We start from the raw sequence: 26,585 nt of genomic DNA, 5'->3' as shown, positions 1-26,585 counted from the left end.
CAGGAATAGTGCCCGTGACTACCAACTGCTCCTGGGCACCTGCACACACCCATCCCCTCACTGCCCTTGTGGACAATCACACTGTGCTGAGACCTGGGTGGCACCACCCACTGGGAGTTCCGGCATGGGAAGCTGTCAGTGCTGTGCTGGGTGCCCAGGCAGGGCACACACCTGCAGCTGTCCTTTTGGGGTACCACCTCCAAGACACTGGAGCCATTTCAGCAGCAGGGACTGGGAGCAGCAAACTTACAGCTCCCTTGGGCGCAGCACCCCTGCTGCAGGCCGGGCCAAGTCGGAGGATCAATTCACCCTGCAGAGCAGCCCTGATTATAAAGAAGCCACCTCTCCCCTGTCCATGGGACTTCCCCGGCTTCCTGCTTCCCCCAACCCCATCACTGGTACCCCTGAGAACACTTCCTGAATAAGTTACTTGCACACCAATCCTGTGTCAGGCTCTGCTTTTGGGGACTTTCTACCTAAGTGACTTGAAAAAAAAAAAAAAAGATGAGTTGAACAGCTATTGTGGAAGGAGTGTGTAATGACCCCTTGCTGGGACAAGTGTGGCAGGGGAGATGGACACCTCTGAATGCAAATGACTATGGACAGGTGTGCCTCACCGCAGGCACACATGAGTCTTTGCTTGGGTGGATGGTGGCAGCAGGGGGCACCAATTTAGTCCTGGTGCCCTGTGATGTAAGATGTCCCGGATGAGACAGCATTCTGAGGTTGACCAGAAGACAGTTGAATTCTGTCAAGCTTTCCATCAATGTGAGTAGGAGGGAGGATACAGGTGGACACAGGTAACACAGAGCAGACTTGGCATTAGGAATCGTGTCTTTTCACCCAAACTCCTGCCGGAAATCTTCCAAGGAAAGGCAGAAGCGTGCAGTCTCCGAGGGTCTGCTACAGCGCCCCCTGTCGGCACACGCCACCACCAGCTTGGTGAGCTTGGCGCTCGAGCCTTCCTCAGCTTATCGGGCTGGCAAGTCCTTCACCACAAGTAGAAGCATGATCCAATCCACTCCGCTTAGGCGTCTGTGCCTGCGTAGTGTCCAAGACTTCCGAGGCCAGAGATCAGTGCCGGAGTGAATCATAGAGCTATGTAATAGAAATCATAAAACCTCGATACAAATATAAACACGTAATCCATAGAAAAGGCTTAGATTTATAAAAAATACTTTTTAGGTAACAGTTTTCCCCTGAGGGTTGATCACGCAGGTTTGCATCCATAAATATTGCTGGAGCAGGCAGCTCGCTCTCCACGGGTCTGAGTTCATGGTGAGAAGGCGGTGGTGGTGGCTCCGGTCCAGGGACCTGGCCGCAGTGGCTGCTGCCCCAGGCCAGCACCTGGGCTTCTGAGTGAGGACAAGAACAGATCAGTGGGGCCTCCGAAAAATCTGGAGATTTTTTTTTTTTCTCTTCCAAATATGGAAGATAGAAAGACCCAGGATGACAGGCAGGTGACGGGGTCGTGACTGGTGTGGCGGGTCACTGGTTTTTCTGCACCCAGTCCCAGCTCTCGTCATTCTCTTTCCGGTTCTTCTCCGCCTCGATGATCTCCTTGTATCTTCGGCGGAAGAAGCCCAACTGGAAGGCAGGGAGAGGGAAGGCCAGGTTAGCGATGTGCTTGGGAAATGCTGCACTCATTTCTTCCTCTTAAGCAGGGTTGAGGATTTTTTTTTGGGGGGGGGGGTGCCCAGGGCCATTTGAATACTTACAACACCATCCGTGGGTCTTCCAAAAACAGTTAACTTAGAATTAACCTGCTACAGATTTTTTCCCCCCAATTTCAAGTCCTGCCTGTGGTTGCCTTTGTAGGGCCCTAATATGTGATTTTGTGGCAGTTCGAACAGCCCACAGGATCAATCTTATCCAGCCGTGGTCTAGACCTCTGCCGTGAACAGAACAGTTGAGGCTCTCAACTAGCTTAGCTGGGGAAGAAACCCAGGGCCTGACACATCTACTCTTCTCGGGCTTTGAATAAACGTGTTAATCGCCAGGGAGATCTCAAGCGCCTGTGACAAATTCAATAAATCCGTTCTCCCCTGCTGGGCTTCTACCTGCCACTTCCTGCACCCTCCTCTCTCTTACCTGTGGAATTCCTGCTGTCTGTGCGCCACACGCACTTCGAAGCGTGGACTCATCTAGCACTGGCTGCCATCCTGCTCCCAGATGGCAGGTGTTTCCAAAAAACCTTGCCCTAGCCTCTGACATTTTGCCCCACCCCGTACAACAAGTTTCTGGTGGCTGTCACAAGTCACTATAGCACTACCACCAAACACGTAAGCGACTTCTGGTACCACAGAGAGTACCTGCTGTGTGAAACCCTGGGGGTCCTGGCATCTTTCCTCCTTTTCTCACCGGCGGCCTCTATTTCTGGGGTCTTGAACACATCCTATCCCAGCTCACTCTATCCTTGGGAGGAGTAACCCTCAGGGGCATGCCTTTTCCACCTGAGGCTCCTAGTGGAACTCTGCCGCAGAGGGAACCAGCTGGTAACAGCCTTGTTCTAACTCACTTCTCTCCTCCCACCTCAACTAAGTGCACCCACACGTGGCTTCAATCCCCTTGAACCGGGCCCTGCAGAGACACGCACCTGAGCCTTCACTGGTGGACCTGCATGTCATTCCCTCAGTCCCATGAGGACCCTGGGGACTGGCACCCTCTGCAGCCTGCAGCCAACCACGAGCGCACACACAAGCCATGTTCTCCGGAAGCGTAGAATGTGTCCCGCCCTCCTGGACACATGTTTATCTTTGCTGTCAGGAAGGCCCATCTACTGATTCTCAATTATGAGCCAGGTGCCTGAGGGTCACCCTGAGCTCATGAGCCCCTCCAGAGAGAGGGGAAGCAGAGAAATGGCAGGGCTTATGCTGCCACAGTATCTAAACACCCTCCCGGCAAGTGTACCAGTGGCCTAGAAGGGAGATGAGAACCATCGACTCGCTCTGTTCACTCAGGAGCATGCACAGTGAGTGCCATCAGCAAGGCGTGTCACCATCCTGTGACTGCAGAGCTGCCAGACAAGCCTTGAATGGCCTGCTCCTGTTTCAGGACTTCAGCGCTTCCTGTCCCCAGCACTCGGTGTCTCACCTGCACTTGACATAGAGACAAACCACTCCCCACCCCCCCAACCCAAACCCCCGTGCTTAGGGACATTACAGTTCTTGCCATCACGAGATACAGTCTCCTTCTCTAGTTAAGACTGTCTTTGAGGATTGGATGTGAGGACGGTGACGCTGGGTCCAGCCCACACTGAGGCCCCATGGGTTCTGGTTACTGTGTGAGAACCTTACACTGCCTCCTTGCCAGCAGGTCAGACCAGCCAGCATGTGTTGGTCCATCTGAGACTCCCAAGAACCGCCTGGCTGAGCTCAGTCCAAATTCTAGGGCGGGGCCCTGCCCTGGAGCGCATCAAGGGGCTACACTCGACTAGCAAGGCCAAGGCTGGCTCACTTCTCCTAACCATCTTTTGCACATAGAGAGTGTGCAAACAGTCGAGAAGGGATCCAGAGTTGCCAAACTTATTCTCCCTCAGGGCAGTACACGCTCATGCTCTGAACGGATGCCACCCTGGCACCAGCAACATAAAAGCACCGTCATTTCCTGCAAGCTTTTCTGTGAGTGATGTAAGGCCTGAACATCTCTCACTCGCCACCGCTCTCCCACCAGCAGGCAGATCCTGGAGAGTTCTGTAAAGTCCACACCTGTCTACAATACTCCAGGGGTTCAGCTGCTCCATACCCAGGCCACTTGGGGCTAGCCTGTAGGATGGAAGCTGCCAATAGTCGTGTCTTCTTTGGAGGTCAAAGAGCATTTAAGACACCATGTACTGCATGGCTATAGGGCCAGGTACAATGTGTGCAGGTTGCCACCCACATCACAGACACCACATACACAGTTATTACAACTGCTTTCCAAGAGATGGCAGCAGAGTGTCTTGCTTGAATCCGTAGATGTTTCTGAATTTTCTGTCGGATGAAAGTAAAGGGTCTTGATGAAGTGCCGTTGGCTTAGATGAACATGCCACATGGCCTAGTGCTGCCCCGTCACACTGACATTGCTTCTTCAAGGAACAAGGGAAGTCTACTCCAGAAAAGGAGGGTGTCACTTTCATGTCTCTATTCAAAGCGTTGTTTTGGCTTTGGAAACAGAGTCCACACACAGACAGCAGGAAGCCCCCAAATTATAGCCCCGGCAGGCCCTGAAGCCTGATGGATCCTCAAAGAAAACTCATGGCCCGAAGCCACAGACCCAGGACTCATGCCAACCCGAGGCAAGATCCTGAAGCAGTATTCAGTGTTTCTCAAAGAGCTTTGGGGAATTTCCAGAACATTTCCAACTGCTGTAAATTGTGAATGAAACCAGTCATACACAGTTTAGAAATATTGTTAAATGATTGTGAGACTTCTGATTTCATAAAATACAGGCGATTATGTATGCTCTTGAAACATTGACAATATTTCAAGTTAAGGCATTTTTTTAAATAATTTATTTCTTGACTTTAAAGTCAAGAGTCACAGAGAGGGAGGGAGGGAGAGACAGAGAGGGGTCTTCTATTCATTGGTTCACTCCCTAGATGACCACAGTGGCCAGGGCTGGGCCAGGGCTGGGCCAGGCAAAGCCAAGAGACAGGTGTTTTAACCAGATCTACCATAAGATTGACAGAGACCTAAGTACGCACTCCGACCATCTTCTGTGGCTTTCCCAGGTGTACTAGCAGGGAACTGGATCGCCTTGAACGGGCACCCATACGAGACGCTGGCATCACAGGCGCTGCTTACTCACCATGGCACAATGCTGGTCCCAAATATTAGGGTTTTAATCTCAATTTCATCCATGAAGAAAGCAGGCAAGCCTCGAAGGGGTTGTCACACCAATCTGCTGTCATACCATCCCGGAAGCAGCTTGTTTGTGAGTGTGCTGCCCGTGACAGCCAGGAGACCCCAGCCACGCTTCTGCTGCTGCAGGCCGTGGGAATCTACCTCTTCACTTTCAGGGAGGGTGCCTGCTGCTAGTCCCTCCCAGGGAGGGAGGCCCCTACCCTGACCCAGCACACTCATGCTGTATATGTGTGTCATCACCGTAAGGCTGTCAGATCCCTCCAGGCAAACAGCAGGGCCCCTGGAATGAGCTGTGCGCAGCTGAGAGCCTCAGAAGAGATGGGTGGGGGGCTCAGGCCTAGGGCACAGGCCTCCTCCTTCCCAAACCACTCAGGCCTGGCAGGGGGCTTCCAACTCACCTCCCCTGGCCTCTGGGCTGTGTTCTGGGGAAGTGATTCAAGGACCCTGGCCATTGGCACGCTGGTCACTGCACAAGCCCACGTCTCGAGCCCCTGGATATTTACATAGCACGTTTCTGTCTGGAAACACAGACAGTGTGAGGCCAGCCCGATGTTTACTTCCCAACATAAACACAGCCCACTCGGTGTCCATGGCCCGTGGTTCTGATCAAAGCTGTGGGAAGCGGAGCCTGGGTGTGTGTGAGTGTGTGCATATAACCAACTGTTGTGGGTATCTTCCGTCCCTCCAAGAGATCAGTCAGGGTGGTGTCTCACAGATTGGCATGGAGGTGGGCTGGGGGGGCACCCTAGATATAAACACAGGGACGGGCACATTCTCAGAGCCAGTTGGCAGCTTTCGGTGATGGACCAAGTGGTTTCTGAGGGAGGGTCCAAGCCAACTCTCAGACAAAGCTCCTGGGGCCCTCGCGCTTGGCACAGCTCAGCAACCCTTCTCCCAGGGTGGCTTGCCTCTCCACGCCCTCTCAGAATTCAGTAAGCCTCCCCCTCTGACCCTCCTCCCCAAGCCCCACCTCCCAGGCTTCCGGGAGACCAGCCCGTGCTCCTGGTCATCTGGGCTCACAGATGTTCAAGCAGAAGAGCCAGCAAAGGAAGGAGGGGGTCACAGGCTGAGAGCAGCAGAAAAGGAGGCCAGGGGTACCGCCCTCATAAGGCCTCAAACCTCTGAACAGGTGGAAGGGGCCAGGGAGCCTGGATGGGGAGAGGACAGGGGTGTTCCTTCACACCGGAAACACCTGGGTGTCTGCTCATCCCGTCCCAGGTGACCCAGATGTTGTAGTGAGGGCTCTTAGAGGTGTGAACCATAAGTGGCCACAGTCCCGGTCACACCCCTGGCCGCTTCCTGTTTACCGCAGGAACAGGACTGTGTGGAAGAGGCGTGAAGAAGCCACCTAAGGGGACTTGCTAGGCGGTCTCCCCTGAGAAGATCCACACTTTCAGCTCTTGTCCTGCCAGCTCCTGGGATTCCTGGCCCGTGGAGTGGAAATCCCAGCACCCAGCAAGGGTCCATCCCTCAGCACCCAGGACAGCACATCAGGATCTCTGGGGTGGCGACTGAGCTAAGGGCCAGGACAAACAGTGCCTCTGGTTTCTGCTGCTTCTTTTTTAATTAGAGATTTACAGAGAAAAGGAGAAACGGAGAGAAAGATCTTATATCCTCTGGTTCACTCCCCAAGTGGCCGTAATGGCTGGAGCTGAGCCAACCCGAAGCCAGGAGCCAGGAGCTTCCTCCAGGTCTCCCAAGTGGGTGCAGGGTCCCCAAGATCCCAAGGCTGTCCTCTACTGTCCCAGGTCACAAGTGGGAAAGAAGGGAAGTGGAGCAGCCGGAATATGAACCAGCACCCTATGGGACTGTGGCATGTTCAAGGTGAGGAATTTTGCCACTAGGCTACCAAGCCAGGCCCCTCTGGTTGCTTTTCGACCTTCCCAGTCCACCTGTCACCCAACCCTGGTTTGCTCTAACTGCATCCCACCTCGGCCATCTGGGTTGGTGGCCCTCACTCCCAGGTGGACACAGAGCTCTCTCGACACAGGGCCAGCCACGCCTCTGCTTTGTGGATAGCCCTCCCATGTGCCCCTTTGTCTTGGCCAGCAGGGCCTGCACCACCCTGGCAGCTGGCCTCCATGACACACCTGGCCAGCTGCTCGCCACAAAACCGTTTGCTTTTCTCACCCCATCTTCCCTTTGCCTGTCCCTTCCTCACTGCCTGGAAAACTCAAACCAAACACCCTTATTCATGTAAAGCCCTCTGGCTTCTTCCAGAGGCTTCTTTCTATGTGGCAAGGTTAATGCATAGCCTTGCCAGCCTGACCATGACATATTTAGCTGATATTGGGGGGGAAGGGGTTGGAGCGCCCACCAGCAACCACTGGCAGTGCTGGGAGAACTTCTCAGTAAAACCAGTTCTCCGGCCCAGTGGCCCATCTCAGTTCCCCCAGGCTTCTGGGCAGGAATCCTTTTGCTATTTATCTTCCATGGAAGACAAGAACAGAGCCTTGTATCTTTCTCTCTTGCAAGCAGCCCACTCTCGGTTGCTGCTTCCTGCCGCTCTTTGTGAGGACAGGGTGGAACTGTGTTAAGGTAGGCGTGGAAACAAGGCACTGAGACCTCTGCTCGCCCTGCAGCGTGGCCTCAGCTGCAGCATGTGCTCCACAGGAGCCGGGAGTCCCTCCCCTGCCTAGGTCCGCAGCAGCAAAGCAGTTTTCCGCGAAGGTGCTAGAGGCAGGGGAACATGGCGCACTCACCTTCCACAGCAGCACGGCCAGCAGCAGGAAGATAAGGATGCCCACCAGCAGACTGATGGCGATGATCCAGCCCACGACATAGCCCCGGGGCTCCAGACTGTGCAGGGCCTCAAACACCACCTGGGGATGGAAGACATATAAGTGAAAACTCCCCTCGAGGGATGGGAAACGGGCCAGGGCGTGGGACACCTGTCCCGGGCTTGACCTTTGGAGAAAGCTAGAAGGCCACAGCATTCAGAACCTCAAGTGGCCACTTTGCTAAGTGCTTCCACAGCTGGAGACCCACGGAGTTTTCACCAGCACCTGAAAGAGTTGCAATGCTAACAGCTCTGATTGCAACATGTGAGCAAACCCGGGCGAGACACAAGAGTACGCACCAGGGCCTCTGTTCAAGACAGATGGCATCCTATATTCACTTTTGTTCTGCAACAGAAGGCAGGGTGTTCCCCACGGAAGACTGCATTGTTCTGCATTCAGTTCAGCCATTTTCTGGATGAATGCCAGCTTTCCCTATAGACCGTGGGCTCCACAAGGGGCAGGCCGTGGTCTGAGCTGGGTGACTGGGGATGCTAGACTGTGGTACACCTACAGTCCTTGTGACAGCGAGGCAAGCGTCACCCCTAAAAACGCAGCCAAACGCTGGAACTGGCTGATATTTGCTCATCAGAACCTGCTGGGTGTCCCTTCCTGACTTTGCCATCTTGTGACCCAGCGACAGTAGCTGGAACCTGGCCTTGGTGGGGGCATTTCCACTTCAGGGTCCTGGCAAACAAATTGGAGCTCCCGCCTTCCCATCAGGGAACTCTTGTTAGAGGTCTATCAGCTCACACGCCCAAGCTCTCCTTGGGGCTGAGTTGCTGGGTCCCCTTGGGAAGCCCAAGGTGGCTGGGCCCAGCACCACTTCCCATGTCTCTCTCAGGCCTGGCTCACATCTCTCTGTCACTTAGCCAGTGCCCTTCTAGTCTAGCTTGGCACTTTGCTTGCACTTTCTTGTCTAATTCCTGCAACTTGCCCCATGAGGTCTCCAACGCTCATCTCACAGAAGGAAACACTCAGACTCAGTGAGGACAAGTGATATATTCTGGGTCACACAGCTCAAGTGCAAGGGTAAGATTCAAACTTAAGTGTCAGCCAGCCCCAAGTCCTCAAATCTGAGCTTGTCACTCCACAACATTGCATGCCTGTCTGCCTGACAATAGATTTTTAAAGGCCACCTGTTGGCCACCTGGGGCCAGCTACCATCTTTTCTCAGTTGCTAAGCAAAGAAAATGCCACCATACTTGTCTTTCTGCCCCTGCTCTCCCATGCCCTGCTTGCTCCCCCTGTGTGGGTAAGAGTCTACGAGGACACGATGGGCTCTGAGCCAGGGGCTGGCATCTGGCCCATGTCACCAGAGTCTGTAAAACCGCCAGTGGGACAGGCTGACCCAGTAAGGCCACATTGGAGGTCTGCTCTTGTGGACACCCAGATGGAGTCACTGCTATAGTTTAGTCTGGCACGTTCCACAAGCACGCCCTGTCCGTCTGGGAGAGGAGGATCGTCCTCTTGGATACGTGCCCTGTGATGAGAAGGGCCACTCCGCTGCCATCACCATTTCAATAAACTCATCTGTGGGTGGTGATCTGAGTGGCCTGCAGTGCCCACACGCCACATCTTCCATCTTTCAAAACAACAAAGAAGAGAGACTCTAAAGGAAGAAACAGCAGGGGCCCCACGTGGCATCAAAAAGTCCTAAAGTTCAGGTTCTGCTGTTGCCACTTCTAACAAGCCTGGAGGGCCTAGCCATAGCTCTAAGGCCCCGTAAGCGTCTGTTCTGTGATCCCAGGGTGTGAGAATCCCTGGTTAGGCCTTGTCTTTGCTCTTTGGCAGTGTCTATCTGTTGTCAGGTCTTTCTAGAACACCAGTTTCACCTGTCACTTCTCAGCTCCGGCCACTGCCTGCCTGCCTTTAGGCTGAGCATCTGGGGTCTCCTTGCCACCTAAGATCCCATGGTCCCAACAAGCTTTCCCTGCATGCTGCTGGCCCACAGGCTACTTCGTCCACAAGGGCTGGGCCTCTGCTCCAACACAAGGCACAAAGAACATCACATCTCCCCTCCTTGTCTGACAACTGAGCTTTCAGTGATTTCAAAAACACGGCAATAATGTGGGGAATATAGCCAATGTTATAGATACTAAGTGAAAGAATAATACCATTTAATATACCCAAGGCATCATCTTCACAGAAAAACGGAAACTTAAAAAAAGTAAGTAGGTACCTTTTGAGATTATGGGATTTTTTTCCCCTCTCTTTTCTACTTCATACTTCTCAGATTTTTTTTTTTTTTTTTTACACTCAGGAGCAGGTGCTTGGTGCGGAACGCTGGGACTCCACTCAGGTGCAGAGCCTGACTCCTCTCTGCGTTCCAACCTCCTGCTAACATGCACTTTGAGAGGCAGTGGATGATGGTATGAGCAGGTGGGTCTATGTTATCCATGTAGGAAACCTGGCTTTAGCTCTGGGTTCCTGGTTTCAGCCTGTCCCACCTCCCTACTTTCAACAGAGCTGGTCATTCTCTGGGCTTCTAGAAGCACAGCAGAGGAAAACCCACCACAGCATCCTTGAGCAGGCAGAGAGGCCCTGCAAGGGAGTAAACTGAGGAGCTCCAGCCCAGGCAACTCAGTGCCCCTTCCTAGTCCCACTCCCTCTACCCTCATTTGCACGGCCCCACACATTCCTATGGCTTTTCTAACGTCTAAGGCCACAGCAATGTCTGGATTAGCAGTTACATGGCCAGAAAGCTGTCAGGTAAAGGCAAAAAACCCACCAGAAAAACTGACCCGAATTGGCAAAGCATTTGGCACCTTTCTGATCAGTTTCTATTACTAAAACCAGTGCTTGGGGTGTCAGGTGCCCCACGCCACAGCGCCTGCGCTTAGCATCTCATTCTGGCTCCCAATTCCGGACTTCTGACCAGGGAGACCTGGAAGCTCTGCCGTGGTGCTGGCCCCTCAGGCCCTCTCTGGGTGTCCGGGGCTCTGGGTGCCAATTGCACTTTCTGGAAGTCCAAGAGAGTGGGCGGCGAATGGAAGAGAAATCTCTAAGTCTTTGGCGGCTGCTGATGTGGCCTCTTCAAGTGAGCCAAACAACTTGTTTTTACGACATCCTGGTGTTTATCTGTGGAGCACTGTGTCTGGGAAGGCACACTGGAGGGAAAAGGCTAAGAAAGACAAAAATAGTTCTGGCTTTCGAGTGGAACGCCAAGTCTGGCCGATGCTTCTAGATGATCTGTCCTTGGGGTCGACTGTAGCAGGAACCATCTACATATGATGGTACAAGGCCATTGTACCAGGTAAAAACCACAGACACTCTTCAGGGTGCAAAAAACCACAGATACTCTTCAGGGTGCAGGGGGGGGGGGGGAGCCAATGCAGTCTGGGGTCCACCAGCATCCCACATCTCGGCCCAGCAGTGGGCCTCAAATTCCAGCTCCCCGTTTCCAGCCAGCCTCCCTATCCTGCCCCCTCTGGAGTGGCTGACTCACCGTCATCTCTTCTGGGTTTCCATTGGCCAGTTCCACCACTCGGAGGGCAGGATCTACCACTTTCACCTTGGCCGGAGCCATGAACTGGATGACCGAGGAACTGTCCTGCGAGAAGAAACCACACGACTCCATGTTGGCCCCCTGCACGGCGGGCACTGGCTGTGCCTCTACGAAGCACACCCCTCAAGGAAAATACCCAGATTCACACAGACCACACACATACATACATGCACACACACACACACAAACCCTCCCAGCCCAGCAGCCACACAAACACAGACTGGTAGAATTTCTCGAGAATTCTTTCAGACCCCAGTGGCTGCTCAGAACTACAGAGGATGCTGGCAAGTCACACACACGAACTCGCCCGCCGTGCTTTCCAAGTGGTGAGAGCCACGTATCTGGCTATGGATACTGACATGATCACAGAGCGCTGTGGATGAGGCGAGCTATTGAATTGTGTACCGCAAACGCAGGCCCGACACATCACAGACAGCAGCTGAATCACATTTTGAAGGCATCCGCCGACCCACCCCCATCAAGCCCGCAAGCCTTCCCCATGAAGTTCAGTTTTAACTCTTGCCTTGCTTTTTCTTTAGATTTTAAAAGTATCATTTCTTTTACTCCAAAGTTGGTGTTACAGGGAAGGAAAAACAGAGAAGAGAGACAGCCAGATGGCTTCACTGGCTAGTGCTGGGACAGGCTAAAGCCAATAGCTTCATTTGGATTTCTCATGTGGGTACAGGGGCCCAAATACTTGGGCCATTCTCCGCTGCTTTCCCAGGCACCTATGCGGGGAGCTGGATTGGAAAGGGAGCAGCCGGGACATGAACTGGTACTTATATAGGATGTCAGCAGCCTTACTGGCTGCAACATACCATAGGCCCCTCTTTTGTCGCTCTTAAATGAAATTGTTTTGAAGACAAGGCCATTTAGGATTGAAAGAGGGTACTGACAGAGAGATGAGAAATGAGAAAACATCTGTCTTCTACATTAGGCCTAAGGAGAGAGGGGGCCTGGGGGCCATGGAAGCTTCTGGAATGGCTCAACAACCAGAGGCCTGCAGCAGCCTTGCTGGGGCTCTGACTCAAAGCCATCGCTCCAGATAACGAGAACACAGGTGCGCAGCAGCAAAGACAGAGAAGGCCTTTGGAGGAAGACCAGGAGCGGCAGAGCTGAGGCCCAGGGCAGAGCCAAGATGGTGGATGGTGCAGGGAACACGCTCACTGTGGAGTGGAGCGGGCCTGGCCTCTGCATGCAGGTGGGCAGGGTGACAGAGAATTGGGTTGGTGGCATCATGCCCTCTCCCTGTGGGGTGCCAGGTATCAGCCGACCCTACAGTGCAGGAAAGTCTCCAGGAATCTACCTGTTAGAAAGTGAGCCCTCCATGTTCTAAGTGAATGGAATATGGAGATGAGGCTCTGGGAGATTCCTGGGGTTAGAAAAGGCCATGTGGGTGGGGCCGCCAGGGTGGGATGAGCAGCTTTATGAAGAGGTGGTAGAAAGCATCTCTCTATACACCTGCTCTGCCTGGCATGTGAAACCCTTGCCATATCATGCTGCAGCACAGAGGGAGGGCAGATGTGGGCACCATGCTCCTGGGCCTGCCAGCCTGCAGGACCATGAGAGCCAAACACACTTCCTTCTTTTACAAAGACCCAGTCACCAGTATGTTGTCATGGCAATAGCAGGTGGCCGGAGACTGAGTGAGGCTCACAGTCTCCAGTCAGGTTGGAAGCCTACAAACAGGTAAGAGAAGGGATGGTTTCCCAGACAGCTCCCAGGGGGCCCTTTTTCCACATCTGTCAGAGAGACCACGGAGACTCTCCCAGAGAAAACAGCACCCAGGGTCCCCTGTTCAATGTATCTCACCTAACAGTACCGCACAAGTTATTGTTTTCTTGCAGAAATAATCATAGGGGCCCGGAGAGTGGCGTAGTAGAATAAACCTCTGCCTGCATTGCTGGCAACCCATATGGGCATTGGTTCAAGTCCTGGCTGCTCCATTTCTGATCCATCTCCCTGCTGATGACCCGAGAAAGCAGCAAAGGATGACCCAAGTTCTTGAACCCCTGCACCCATGTGGGAAACATGGAGGAGGCTCCTGGCTCCTTGTTTCAGACTGACGGGTTTGGCTATTGTGGCCATTTGGGGAGTGAGCCAGAAGATGGAAGATCTCTCTGTCTCTCCTCTCTGTGTAACTCTTTCAAATAAAAAGAAATATGACGTTAAAAAACCCATAAAACACATGTTCAAGACTTTGTGGTTTCACTGTGAGAGTGCCCTGTGTGTGTGGAATCTGGAGTCACCAGCATGGTCATCATGTTGGTTATTAATAATGACAACAACCCTAACCATGACAATGATGGCACCTGCCAAGGCTACCCTACCAGAGGCCACAAAATCAGCAAGCAAGCTGTCAGCTGTGAAGGAAACTGAAATGCTCTGATGACTTCAAAAATCAGAACTTACAAAATACTACTTCAGGTCAAGACAGTAAAACCTCAAATTCCCTTGCTTGGGGCCAGACCCTGAAGTCAAAAAGGAAAACAAACAAACAAACAAAACAGGACTGCAGACTCCCACACTGTAAGGCTGGCCCTAACCCCTGGAGGTGGGGAGGAGGCGAGGACGTGTGTGTGTGTGTGTGTGTGTGTGTGTGTGTAGCGGGGAAGCAGGCAATATGGGTGGCGCTCCTGGTTCCTCTGCTTGGCAGTGAAGTTTGCTGAGTGTGAGCCCAGACTGCCCCAAGCCCTTTTCCCTCCAGGGCAAGCCAGGGTGCCCAGAGCTGGGCACTGCCTCTCTCCGGGGGGGCAGGAGCTGTAACAGCTGCGCACAGAGCTGACCCCCCATGCCTGCCACTTGTCATTTCGGCATGTGACTGCTGTTTCCGGCAGGAAAAACCCTTGGGAAGGCATTCTGCTCAGGACATGCAGTCGCACACAAGGGGGAACAGTCTCTCCAAGGGGGAACAGGCCAGGGGAATCTCTGTGGTTAATGTGCATACTTTATCCTCATGTGTGATTATTTTTATGGCATCCTGTGGGAAAGGGGCCCCTCGAACCCAGCAGTTCTGGTCTGCCAATGAATGCCAGGGAATCTGTGTGATTCTTCTGGGACTGCCAGCCTACTGATGGAGGTATTTTATTTATGTATTTTTTTTAAACAAGGTACTCCTTATAAACTTGCAATAAAAAAAAAGTGACCTGAGTTCAAAAGTTTTGAACTTCTCTGATGAAAATGATAATAAATTGAGGCTGGCATAGTATGCTAACTCTTTGCCTGTGCTACTGGCATCCCATATGGGTGCCAGTTTTTTTTTTCCTGGCTGCTCCACTTCCAATCCAGCTTGCTGTTTATGGGCCAGGAATGCAGTGGGGTATGGCCCAAAGCCTTGGGTCCTTGAACCCATGTGGGAGACCCGGAAGAAGCTCCTGGCTCCTGGTTTCAGCTCAGCTCAGCTCAGCTCTGTGTGTTGCAACCATTTGGGGAGTGAACCATTGGACAGAGGACTTTCTAGCTCTCCTACTCTCTGAGTGTGAAATCTGCATTTCAAATAAAAATAAATGAATCTTCAAGATAATAAGCAAGGCCAGCAAATTGGATAAGTGGATTAAATCTGGCCCTCCACCTGTTTTTATAAACAAACTTTTATTGAAACATGGCCATTGACTTGAGTGTGATCTGGGGCTGCCTTCAGAATACAATTGCAGAGGCTGGCGGCTACAGGACACTACGCAGCCTGAAAGATTCCCTACAGGTCCCCACAGGCTTCTTACAGGAAAAGCTTGCCAACTCCTGATTTGGTGTGCAGTCAAGACCAGTGGTACTGGCTTCACCTGGCAGCCTGGCAGCCTGTAGTATGGCTGGCCCCACAAGTCCAGGGAGCTTGTCTCATTAAGATTTTTAGCTTAATTAGATGCAAACTATAGTACAGAAGTATAAGTGTGCAAACTAGCTATGTGGAGAGCTTGCTAAGAGGAAGAATTGGAGTAAGTCCAGGCCGGTGCCCAAGATGTTCCCAAGAGACTCATGCCCGTGCTGCTGCTTGCGGGACCACTCCAGGAGTCCCTGAGGTCTGGAATGTCCACCCCTGTCCCAGCCCCAGAATTCCCCATGGCCCTTGCAGTAAAAGCTGAAAAGGAACAGCCAGGGTATCCCCTAGGTGGCCCACTCCAGCACTTGAATTTACCTTCTTCAGTATCTCTGTGTTCAACAGCAGGTAAATGTCTATGGTACGGCTTTCTTCTCTCGCAAGGGCACCGAGGTTACAGTGCATCGTCAGGCAAGGGATTCCTGGTTTCTCACAGTCCTGGGAAGACAAACCAGAGACTCGGTTGATGTATTAAGAGCAACGGCTAATGTTAAGAGCTGAGGATGTCGACAGAGAGCACCAGCTCCTTCCTGCCACTAGAGGGCATTCCAGAGCTCTCCCACCCGCTAGGATTCAAGCAAAGCAACTGCGCAGGCAAAGGCTACGGATTCTCCCACAACGGTCTCGCAGGAGAAATCGATGCTTGCTCAAGCAAACACATGGACAAATTCTGAAAGCACTCTTACGGGTTTGGAAGACAAGATGTCTTTGTTAATCACCTCATCTCTGCCTGTGGTGGCAAATGGACTTCATACCTGCTGTCTATGTATGTTAAGTTAGAGAAGAAACAGGGCTTACTCAAGAAAACACACAAGTTAACCAACTAAAACGTAAACTCCAACTCATGAATGGGTATTTTCCTTCTTTTGTATGGCAGGACCTGCAACATGTACCTTCTTCACGCTTCAGTGTGGGGGAAAGTTTTCAGACAAAATCATCTATATCAAGGACTCGTTATGGCAAGCGAGAACCTAAAACAATACATTATAATTTCTACAGAAGCGAAAAGCAAATCCCAAACTCTACAGGCAAGGAGCTGCACCCCCTACCATGGAAGAGAGGAGGAAAGAGTTCAACGGGCACCTTTCTAGTCCGAAATAAGGAGCCCAAGAAACGGAACCAAAGACACGTGGGACAGGCGACTTTAGAAGCATACAATGATTCCATTTTCAATGTCTTCACTTTCTAAACTCTGGAGAAAATGGGCGTATTCAGTAAATACAACCCACCTCACGTGTGCTTTCCCCCAAGAACCAGCCCTTGGCCAGCTAAGCAGGCTCCCTCAGGCCCTACCTGACCAGTAATCCTTCCAGAATAATCTATGGCTGCTGATTAGCTTTTGTTACTTCTGAACTCATATAAAGCAAACACTCCAATAAGGATCCTTCTGTCTTTAGCTGTTTTTACTCCATGTTATCTATTATGTGTGACTTTTCATTGCTGTGTGGTATTCCAGTGTGTGGACTAAGGACTTCCAGTTGGTGGCTACTCAAGAATGCTCTCAGCTGTGACAAGATGGTGAAGGGGTTGGTGGTGGTGGTGGCAAATGGTCCCCTCTGCCAGGAACCTGGAATGTAAAGCTAACCCTGAGGACAACCGCACACTGAGCACTTAGAGTGGGTCACAGTCCTTGTCCACAGATTAAAACCACCAGACAGCACTGGGCTCTGATTCCAGACATGCCTTCCCAGGGAAGCCCACCCCTGCCACTCCAGCCACTCCTTACCAAGACCTTCCTTCCAGACTTGGTGAAAAAAGCGAATATAGTGTGGAAGATGTTTTCTTGTTCTTGAGGGATGACACAAGGGGTTGGACTCTTCTGGAAAGAGCAGTTTCCTTTCTCCTGGCTCACCTGTAAGGGCAAAGAGGCCAGGTGACGTGGTCAGTGCCCACGGTGGATCCCAGCCAAAGTACCTACCTGTGCGCCGTTCCTACTACCTGCTCCATCCACCAGAGGGCGTTAGAGCGAGATGCTGAGAGGTGGATGTTGCCATAGCAACGGGTCCAAAGGTCAGAAGATGTAGATTTTAGGATCCTGAGTAATGCAGGGAAGGTGAGGCGCAGTACATAGATGAGACAGGACAGAAAGATCTCAGACACCACGTCAACTTTGGCCTGCATAGTCTGTGGAGCACACTTACGAACATCCCTAGAGCCGACCCCTGTGAGAACATTAACACTGTGGGGATGTGGACCCTGAGACCCATGTCAAGCCACAAAGAACCAAGGAGTCAGGTCTGCTGAGATGCATGGGGGCACAGCCGGGGTCGTCAGCGTCGCCACTGCTTCTTACCGAGTCCCCGAGAGAGACAGAGAGACAGAAAGTGAGCTCATGAGTGTTCAGACGCTTTCTGTCTCTAACTGGGTGGGGAAGGCTACCAGAATTTTCTCTTGGAACCAGGAAATGAGGAGAGAATGGAGGCAGGGATCAACGGAGGCAAGCGGGCAGAGCACACACTTCAGTCGCACAGCCCAGCTCATTGTGCATCTGACGGGCGCGTCACCCAGAGCCCAAAGTGTGGACAAAGACAGCGCTTTGGAGACACGCTGCGTTCATACAGTGCTTCCTGGGGGCCGGGCTTGTCACATTCTCATGGTCAGGCCTTTTGACAGCACCGTGAGCCCAGAGCTCTTACCCTCTACTCCCACATTACGGATGGAGAAACCGAGAGGCGAGCAGAGCCACAGGATGCTACAGTCCCCTGTCCCCTCCACCACCGGGGTTACAGAGCTGGGCTGGGGCACGGGGACCACTCAGCTCACAGATGTGCCATGGGGACTCCCCACGACCCTGAAAAGCCTTTGGGTAGGAGGCTGAGGAGGGGGCTGGTGGGGAGCAGGAGGGAAAAATGTCACCTCATCCTCCTCTTCATGATTGTGCAGAAGGAACCTCAAGCTTAGATACCTGGAGACCCCCAGAAACCCTCCATGCTGACCCACGGTTGTCACTAGGGCCAAAACCCCAACTCCAGCCCAGACCATGAGAAAGCACCAGTGCCTGCTGGCGGGGTAGGTTGAACGACCCTATACTACCCCGTGGGCTGCATGGGGAGCAGAGAGCCCTGGAATGTTGTTTCTGGAAGGCAGGCTGCAAGCTCACGCGGTCCTGTGGCCTCAGCTGATAAGGAGCCACAGGCTGCTGGGTTCAGTGACTTGCCAGAGGTCACATGGTTGGCTGCTGGCATGGACTCTCAGCTTTGGATGAACACCCCATGGTCTCTGGCTGCAGTCCATGCTCTGCCATCTAACAGCTGGGTCAACTTGGGGCTCTGAGGGTCTCAGCTGCCTCGTGTGTAACACAAGGCACTGGAGTGCAATGGGGATCTCTAAAATTTTCTACTACCTAAGCACCGTATTCCTTGTGAGTGGCAGGCAGCCCACGTCTCATCCAGTGGCACCTCTTCGGTTGACTGACAGCCTGACAGTCCCCGGACCCCTGGTCATCTCTGCCCGCTCAATTCCCCCCCTTGTCCCCAGACTGCCTGAGGTCCTTGCATCATCCCCACCACCATAACCACCCATCCAACAAGGCTGCAATCTTCCAGGACCTCCAGGGCCTGGGAGGCGGGCCGAGTCTGTTGGAATTTGGACAGAAGGGTGTCACTGAGCATGCAGGCAAGGATGAGGAGATGTAGGACATGACCTCAGGGGGCCCACACTCCACCAAGGGAGCTGTAAAGTCCTGCCACTTCCTTGGCCCCAGTGAAGCATTGCACAAGCTGGAAACCAAAGGATAGCGGTGACCTGGGACAGCGTCAGAAGACCGGACTGTGGGAACCCAAGGGGTGGACAGCACTTGGTCACAGGGCCTGGGCTCAGGCCCATCTTTGTGGCTGGGGGTGGTGGGGAGGAAGAGGCTAGACGAGGCCCCTCAAGAGCCGAGTGAGAGGGACACAGCACAAGCATGCCCAGGTCTCCAGAGATCGGGGCACACTCACATAGTCCCTAATTGGGGGCTGAAGACTCTGCAAGCAGAGGTCCTTGTCTTGCTTTCCTAAGTCTCGTGTGCCAAGCACATCAATCACCCTGAGATCCAATGCTAGCTGCTTATAACCCCGTGTGGGTACTGATTTCAGATCTGGATGGGAATTAAAGGCACCATATGCAGGTGCCAAGAGCTATGGCGGCACCCTTCTTAGGGCCAGCAACGCCCATTTGTGGGGGGTTCTACCAGTCATGGGGGTGAGCATGTAATCCGTCCGCTTCAACTGGGACACATCCGGGGTGGCTGGGAAGTCCACCACATGGACACACCAGGCAAACTGTGACATCTGGGCTCCTTCCTGCTCAATCCCATTTTACAGGAGCAAGCTGAGGCCTGAGAGGTTGTATCACTTGCCATGAACTGCTAAGCTCTGACTGTGTGCTAAGCTCCTCCCCATCCTCCACGCACCATGCTACACAGCCACCGCCTTGCGATTCCCTTCCCAGTACTCAGAGGAGGGCTCCTGCAGAATCACAGATTTTATCTGCTGCCCCTGGGAAGTTGGCCTTGATCTGTGCTCCTGACCCAGGGGAGGTGGCACTTCCAGGGGGTCTTTGGGATAGAGAGAGCTTCCGGGAAGTTAAGAGAGTAGTGGTTGGAGGGGCTGCAGAAAGGGAACTCCTGCTGGGGAGAAACAGCAGGTGCAAAAGCATTGGGACAGCACACAGCAGACTGAGGCTGCAGAGCCCAGGGCTCAACATGGGTCCGGAGGCGGATAAATGACAACATTAGCAGCAATGGGAAGTGAGGTGGGAGAATGGGCCTGGGCAGACATGTGCCCATGTGGGAAACCTCAGAAGAGGGGTAGGCAAGCGAGAATGGTTATCTAGGGATGGTTTTGCCACATTCATACCTGATCCATGCAAGTACCATGTCTCAAAAACTAAAGAACCAACCTCACCTTGGGCATGTACTTGTGACAGTCTGTGGTAGGGACATCCTCTGGCCCCACCTCATGACCACACACCAGGGATGGGAAGGTCCCCCAAGCATCCCTGTGGGCTGTCCTCTGGATGGTGTGGTGCCTCTCCATCGCCTGATGGCTAGTGTCCTCCCGTGAGCTCGCCTGGAGGTGCCCCCTGTGTGCCTCTGGGGTGAAGTCTGATCTAAGAGCTGCCTGCTGGCCCCATGAGGATGAAAGGGGACATGGGGTCACGCGCGAGCTACATGTGTTTTGCGTTAACTCCGCGTCTCTGTTAACCAATGCCCTTCTGTCCTCCTTGACATCCCTGGGTCTCAGTGCTGTATCGTGTTACATGGGGCACAGCTGACGGCAACTGGGTAAACACGGCCAATCCCCCGACTTACCACCCAGTCCTCGGGCTTCTCACACCCTCCTCGTCTGAAAACCCCAAGAATGTGTCAAATGTCCACTCTGCTAATTCAATTACTGGTGCCACCGAGGAGTCCCGAGGCATGGGAAGACAATTCATCCCTATCCTGCCACGGGAGGCTGAGCACGGATCATGGTGGTTGTGCATGCTTTCATTCTAGGAGTCTGGGGTCTGAAATATGCATGTGGGGGTGAGGCAAGGACCATATCTGAAATGTGGGGTCCGCCACATGATGGAGAGGTGATACCGACTGCTGAATGAGGTCAAGCTAAAATGTCAACAGCTACAGGGGCAAAGGCGAATGTGTCATAGTTTGCATATAGTAAAACAGATTGAGATTCAGTTACATTTCACCTTCATCATGTCCTTCCTATTATACTTCAAAAAAAATTCATTCATTTGGGGCCAGTGCAGTGGCACGGTATGCCAATCCTCCACCCTGCAGTGCCAGCAGCCCACATAGGTGCCTGATGGAGTCCCGGTGCTGCACTCTCTATTCAGCTTTCTGCTTATGGCTGGGAAAGCAGCAGAGGTTCACTCGACTCCCTAGGCCCCTGTAGCCACGTGGGAGACCCAGAAGCTCATGGTTCCTGGCTTTGGAATGGGTCAGTCCTGGCTACTGTGGCCATTTGGGGAGCAAACCAGCGGATGGAAAATCCTTCTCCAATTCTGTCTATCCTTCTCTCAGATTAAAAACAACCAACTATTTAAAAAAATCATTTGAGAGAGCGAGCGAGTACATAAGAGCACTCTCCCAGCCTATGGTTCATTCCCCAAATGTCCACAATGGCTGTGGCTGGGACAGGGCCACAGAACTCAATCCAAGTCTTCTATGTCGGGGCAAGGATCCAGCAGCTGTGCCATCACCGTGGCCTCCCTGCACACACTTTAGCAGGAAACTGGAGTCAGACAGGACCGGGAACCAAAGCCAAGTTCCCTGATACGAGTGTATCAACCGCTAAGCCAGACACCCACCCGTCCTGTTACAACATACCGAATCATGTAGCTATGACCATTGAGTGCTTCTGCGCATGTTCCAAACAAGAGCACAATATTCATCATCATAAATGCAGGAAAAATGCTTTCCTTATCAGCATCCATGTCAAGTCTCGTTCCCGCTGTAGGCCCCAAGGAACCTTAGAGGGTGGATGAGGAGAGTAGCACTGACTCCATCTCCTTTCCCTGACAATGACATCATTAACAGGGGACCACAGAAGTCTGCAGGGGTCTTGCATAGCTGCTTACGGTAAATACGCCTAGTTGTAACCAAAGGCTGAGAACACAACTCGTGTATGTGTGTGTGCACGCACACACGTGTGGATAAAGGTAACAGAGCAGGGTTGTCAAAGAACCTTCTGGAGCCCCACAGACCCACCTGCTTTGCCAAAAGAGCCTGCTTGTGGATCAGTCTGATGAATTTTGGTTTTCTCCAATCAACCTTCATGTGTGGTTGGAGGCTCTGACATGTTCTTACACACAGATCAAATCCCCACGGGCACCACAGCCACACAAACAAACATGAGGCTCCAGCTCTGGGGGGACCCTCCAGCCTCGAGGGCTACAGGGAGCACCCAATAAATACAGAGGGCGTTGCTGTGGCTCCCCAGGGAGAAGGGCACAGGGAGGCATGCGAGGGAGGAGCTCACTGCAGACCTGCAGAGTGGGATGGCTCAGGGGCAGCAAGAGGGTGGAAGATGACCCAACCTCCTTCAATCCAGAAAGAAAAATAGAGAGGGACCTTCAAACTCCTACAGAGATGCAAACTTGCACTCCGGGTGGCTTCTCATGGCTCCCTCTGAAATCGGTCCTGCTGTGCCCCAGCCCCTCCTCTTAGGGAGGCAGCCACCTGATCAGGGGTGGCAGGCAGAATAAGCCAGGGTTCCTGGGGAACAGGAGAGCGCCATCTAGCCTACAAATCTGGCTTCTGCAGGTGTTGGCCACGAATCCCCGATAACTGCACTAATAAGGTCTCCTCCTATCACAGGAACACGGGACCCTCCCCGCCCCCAGCAGCCATTTCTCAAGCACAGGAAAAGCCATACAGATGGGGAACAGTTTCTCCAGATGTGGTCAGATTCTCCTTTGTGAAAGGACGAGACATAAATAAGTTATGTGAACACTGACTGTGCATGTCGAAAATGTTTTCCTTCCTTGGCTAACATGTTTCGGACGTGGAACGATTTGCTGATTTTCCCTTCCCGAGACACGACACAGGCCCTGAGCAATGCATTCGTTTGGCAAAGCGCTGGTTCCTTGTCTCGGTGCAAAGTATAAGAGAGGGTTCACGGCGCTACCCTGTCATCTCCAGGACGTGCTGCTATCAAGTCGGAAAACAGGGAGACCCGGAAAACAGACCAGGCACCGACAGATTGGCACTTCAGCTGTTCCCCACGCTAGCCATGAGGCCTTAACACTTCCAGATGTCATGGCAGCTGTGAGCACAGGCCACCAAGGCACCCCCACCAGCCCGGGCAGCCTCAGTCAGCAGGGGACAACACGGTGGCCCTGACTGATTCTGTGTGCACAGGGTTAAAGAGCAGCTGTTGGAGCAGGCGGGGCTCCTCAGGCAGCCCATGCTCACTCTGCCTTTCAGAGGGTGTGAGCCCAGGGTCTCTCCCTCTCTCTCTCCTTCTCTTACACACACACTCACACTCATGTACTTACACATATGTATACACTCACACACATGTACTCACAACACACGTGCACACACGCTCATACACGCGCACATGCTTACTCCCTCGGCTGAGCTTAAACTAACCACAGCCCAGGGACGTAACCCTGCTCCGGAATTCAACCTTCCATCTTCCCTCTTGTAACTGCCTGGCTTTTGTGGAGAAAAAAATGTAAATTCCCATCCTGATCCATTTCAGGAACTTGGCTCCACGGTGGCTCATCCTCACACCCGAGCAGAGATAAGGGGATGCTGCTGAGATGAGCACACAGGTGTGGGAGCCGGGGATGGGGACAGAACACATACATTTCATTTTTTCTTAAAGGTTTATTTAATTGACAGGCGGGGGGGAGGGAGAGGCAGAGAGAGAGAAAGAAAGAGAATATATGAATCAATCTTTGACCCACGAGTTCATACCTTGAAATGGCTACAATGGTGTGGGCTGGACCAGAATGAGGCTGGGAGCTTAGAGTTTCCTTCCAGTTCCTTACATGGGTGGCAGGGAACCAATCACCTGGGTCATTTCCCACTGCCTTCCCATGGGGATTAGCAGGGAGCTGGATGGGAAGCCAAACAGCCAAATCTCTAAGTGACACCCATACCCAGCGGTGCCAGTATGGCAGCTGGTGGCTTAAACCACTGCACCACAATGCCAGACCCCAGAAGCATACTTTCGCAACTGCTGTAGCCAGAGTTTACAGGGATGAAGTTTGCTATTAGGGGACATGGAACAGAGAGTGAGCAGGTTTGCAGCTTCAAGCTTCAGGTTCAGTGGCCAGGGAGGACTCATTGAGAAGGTGAATTTAGGATTAAGAGAGGGGCACACACCTTCACGAACAGCTGAGGGGGATGGTTTTCCTTGGTAGCAGCAGGGTTAAAGGTGGAAGTTTTTGCTGGAAGAGAAGGCAGGTGGATTGGGTCTTGAGCTATGCATGGACTTTCCATAGCCGGAGAGAAAGCAGAAGCCACGGGCAAGGCCAAGAGGTTGCACACCCATGCAGTGTGTGTGCAGCAGCCTGGCCGGTCAAGAGTGGCAGTAAGACAAATGAGGGGTAAGGATGGGGGCGGGAGGCGTGGCACAAGGGCCCTGGAGAGTGGGCAGGGCTCCAGACCCCATGTGGTTTGGGCCAGTGTGACTCCCTTGTGGCTGCTTCTGACAGAGGAACTTGGGGGCCGGGGATGCTTCTGAGAGCCACACGAAGCAATCACCAGGGCCAGATTTCACGGGTGGTAAGCCGGGTCCCTGCCACCTGGGAAAAGGCAGTCTGTACTTGGCAGAGGTAGATAAAGAGGCGTGGTCTTTCACATCCACTGTTGAGTTTTTAGGAATTTACAGACTATGGGGCGAGCCACGCAGCCAGGAACAAAGGATCAAAAGTGACACTAATCTTTTTGAAAAGCAAGGGTGAGAATGATTAAGTAATAGCTCAACTTCTCTCCAGGAGCGAAGGAGGCAACTGTTTCGCAGTTGAGCTGGCAAGAAGTGGATGGGGGAGGTATGGGCAGGGGAAGGAGAGCTTGGAGAATTGAAGATAGTCGTAACAGTGGGATTTGAAGAGCACTAGGGTGGCTTAGCAAGAACTTGCTGGAACCTGGTTTGCTGTGCTGGGAAGAAAACTTGACAGTGTTTCCTGCAGCCCTGGAGGTGGGGTCCCATGACCCTCACTCCCTAGCACTGTTGGGCTCTCTGGCTCTTTCTTGCCAGATAGGGGCGCTGAGGCTGGAAGTCCCCCATCAGAAGCAGTGGCTCAAACAGCAGGTCTGCTGCTGACCAAACCCCTTGGATCTCTACAGACAAAAGCAAGAGCGAAGACAGGGGAACCAGTGTGCTCCTGGCAGGCACTGGCTGCTCAATTCTACCCTGGTGGCTGCCTCTGAGATGCCCAGCCTGGCACCTCCACCATGTCAGCTGTAAGGGGCGTGGTGATCCTGCCCACGTGGCTCAGTCACAGAGCCCTGGACTCTTCTCCCAAGCAACACGTGCCAGCTTGTGATATCCATGTCACAGTCACCAGTAATTCACGTTATGGCAGAACATCCTGCATGGGGAATGCCAGTGAGCATGCGTGTGCCCACGCACACGCATACAATACATATTACCAGTGTCTAGGGAGAAAATCCCAGGGTGTGGAGAGAAATCAAGCAGGGCTGAGGTCAAGGGTGGGGTTTCCCAGGAAACATGGACTTGGCAATGGGTTCCTGCCCAAGAAACTCAGGACCCACTTCTGTGGGACAGCTTCACCACCTTCCGTTCCCGGGCTACCCTATCCGCAACTACAGCCTTTGGCACCACCCTACCCTGGCCTCCGTTTGTCCCCAATGGCCACTGTCACTGTTCCCTCAGAATATAAACTACATGACAGCCGACTCGATGACTTGGCGTCTGTTTTCTGCTCGGTAGTGACCTGATGCTTGGCATACATTGGGTATAAAAAACTGACACCATTTCCATATTCACAGATGAACACAAGTGATGGGAAAAAAATCTCCATGGCTTTCATTATTATTTTTTTTTTGCACCAAAATAAACCTAACAGAATTCTGTTTTCCCACAAACCCTTGGAAGTCCCTTCATATTTGTTCAATCAACGAATGCATGGATAAAAAAAACTGCCACCCTGCTCCCATGGCAAGGACCATCATTGCCATTGAAGAGCCGAGCGCTCTTGCCAATCCTCTGTAGTCTGAAGGAGGCCCACGGAACATTCCAGAGCAAGGCAGGGAGAATAGAGAAGAATTAGCTCTGGCCTCAGCAGACACTGCCTCTTAGTGTCTGTGCCCTCTATCTGGAACGTTCTCTTCACCCGTTCCCATGGTGAACTCCCGCTGTGTCTCAGCCCTGACTCAGAGGCCCAGTGGCATGAGGCATTTCCTTGCCATCTCCCGGGGCAAGGCATTATGCCTGTTTTGTGGATGTGTCTCCTGCAAGGATATATTTCTAGGACAGCAGTGTGCCTTGTTTCTGAGCTTCACATGTAACAGCTTGCTCAGCCTGTGTTTTTACAATATATATCAAGGATGACTCGTTCTCCAGCAGTAGGCAACTGCCTAGGCTGCACTGTACCTAGGCAAGGGTCACGCTGCTGGGAAAGATGATGGTTAATGCTAAATTTGTGTTAACTATACCAATGTGCCAGCCTAGCTGCCTGTCTATCTATCTATCCATCTATCTATTTTTAAGATATGTGGGGGACACACTGGCAGAAGGGGTCTAGGGACCTATGTCCAAGTGTGTGTGTGACCTAGGCAGGCAGGCAAGGCCTCAGGGTGGCATGACACACTGCCAGAGTACTGGGCATGGGATCTGCATGCTCGTGGGCATGGGGGGCTGTGGATTGCTCAGGGACGTGGGTCTGGAGGTGTGTGGGAGGGAGGAATGCTGAGGGAGAATATAATAGGTGAGGAGTAACTTCTGGGCAACTTTACCAACATGGCTACTTCCCTTGTAGGTAAGGAGGGGGCTGAGAGGGAAATCGGACGAACTTTCAGGAACAGATGAATACATCCACCCACATGGGAGTCCTGAGCTGGACTTGTTAGCATCAACCACCACCTATCAGCGCACACAAAAGCCTGGCTGGGGGGGGGGGCCTGCCAGGTAGGGCTCAACTATGTACCCACCAGTTAGTGTCAGGGCAGGGGGTAGACC

General features: G+C 52.7%; 1 protein-coding gene across 1 annotated transcript in view; it reads right to left on the bottom strand.

Moving 5' to 3' along the window:
• Window positions 1-1,004: 1,004 nt before the first annotated feature.
• The window catches only part of ITGA9 (integrin subunit alpha 9), a 238,213-nt gene continuing 212,632 nt past the window's right edge, over window positions 1,005-26,585 (bottom strand). Inside the window, exons 24-28 of the mRNA XM_058657132.1 lie at window positions 16,670-16,795; window positions 15,262-15,381; window positions 11,070-11,174; window positions 7,547-7,666; window positions 1,005-1,587 (exon numbers count right to left, since the gene is read on the bottom strand). Of these exons, the coding sequence (XP_058513115.1) occupies window positions 1,489-1,587; window positions 7,547-7,666; window positions 11,070-11,174; window positions 15,262-15,381; window positions 16,670-16,795 (570 nt within the window). The 3' untranslated portion in view covers window positions 1,005-1,488. The remainder of the gene's footprint in view (window positions 1,588-7,546; window positions 7,667-11,069; window positions 11,175-15,261; window positions 15,382-16,669; window positions 16,796-26,585) is intronic.

Source organism: Ochotona princeps, chromosome 30 (assembly GCF_030435755.1).
Source record: "Ochotona princeps isolate mOchPri1 chromosome 30, mOchPri1.hap1, whole genome shotgun sequence".
In the NCBI taxonomy this organism is placed as follows: Eukaryota; Metazoa; Chordata; class Mammalia; order Lagomorpha; family Ochotonidae; genus Ochotona; species Ochotona princeps.
The sequence above is the reverse complement of the archived record's forward strand: the minus strand, read 5'-3'. Positions and strand labels throughout refer to the sequence as shown.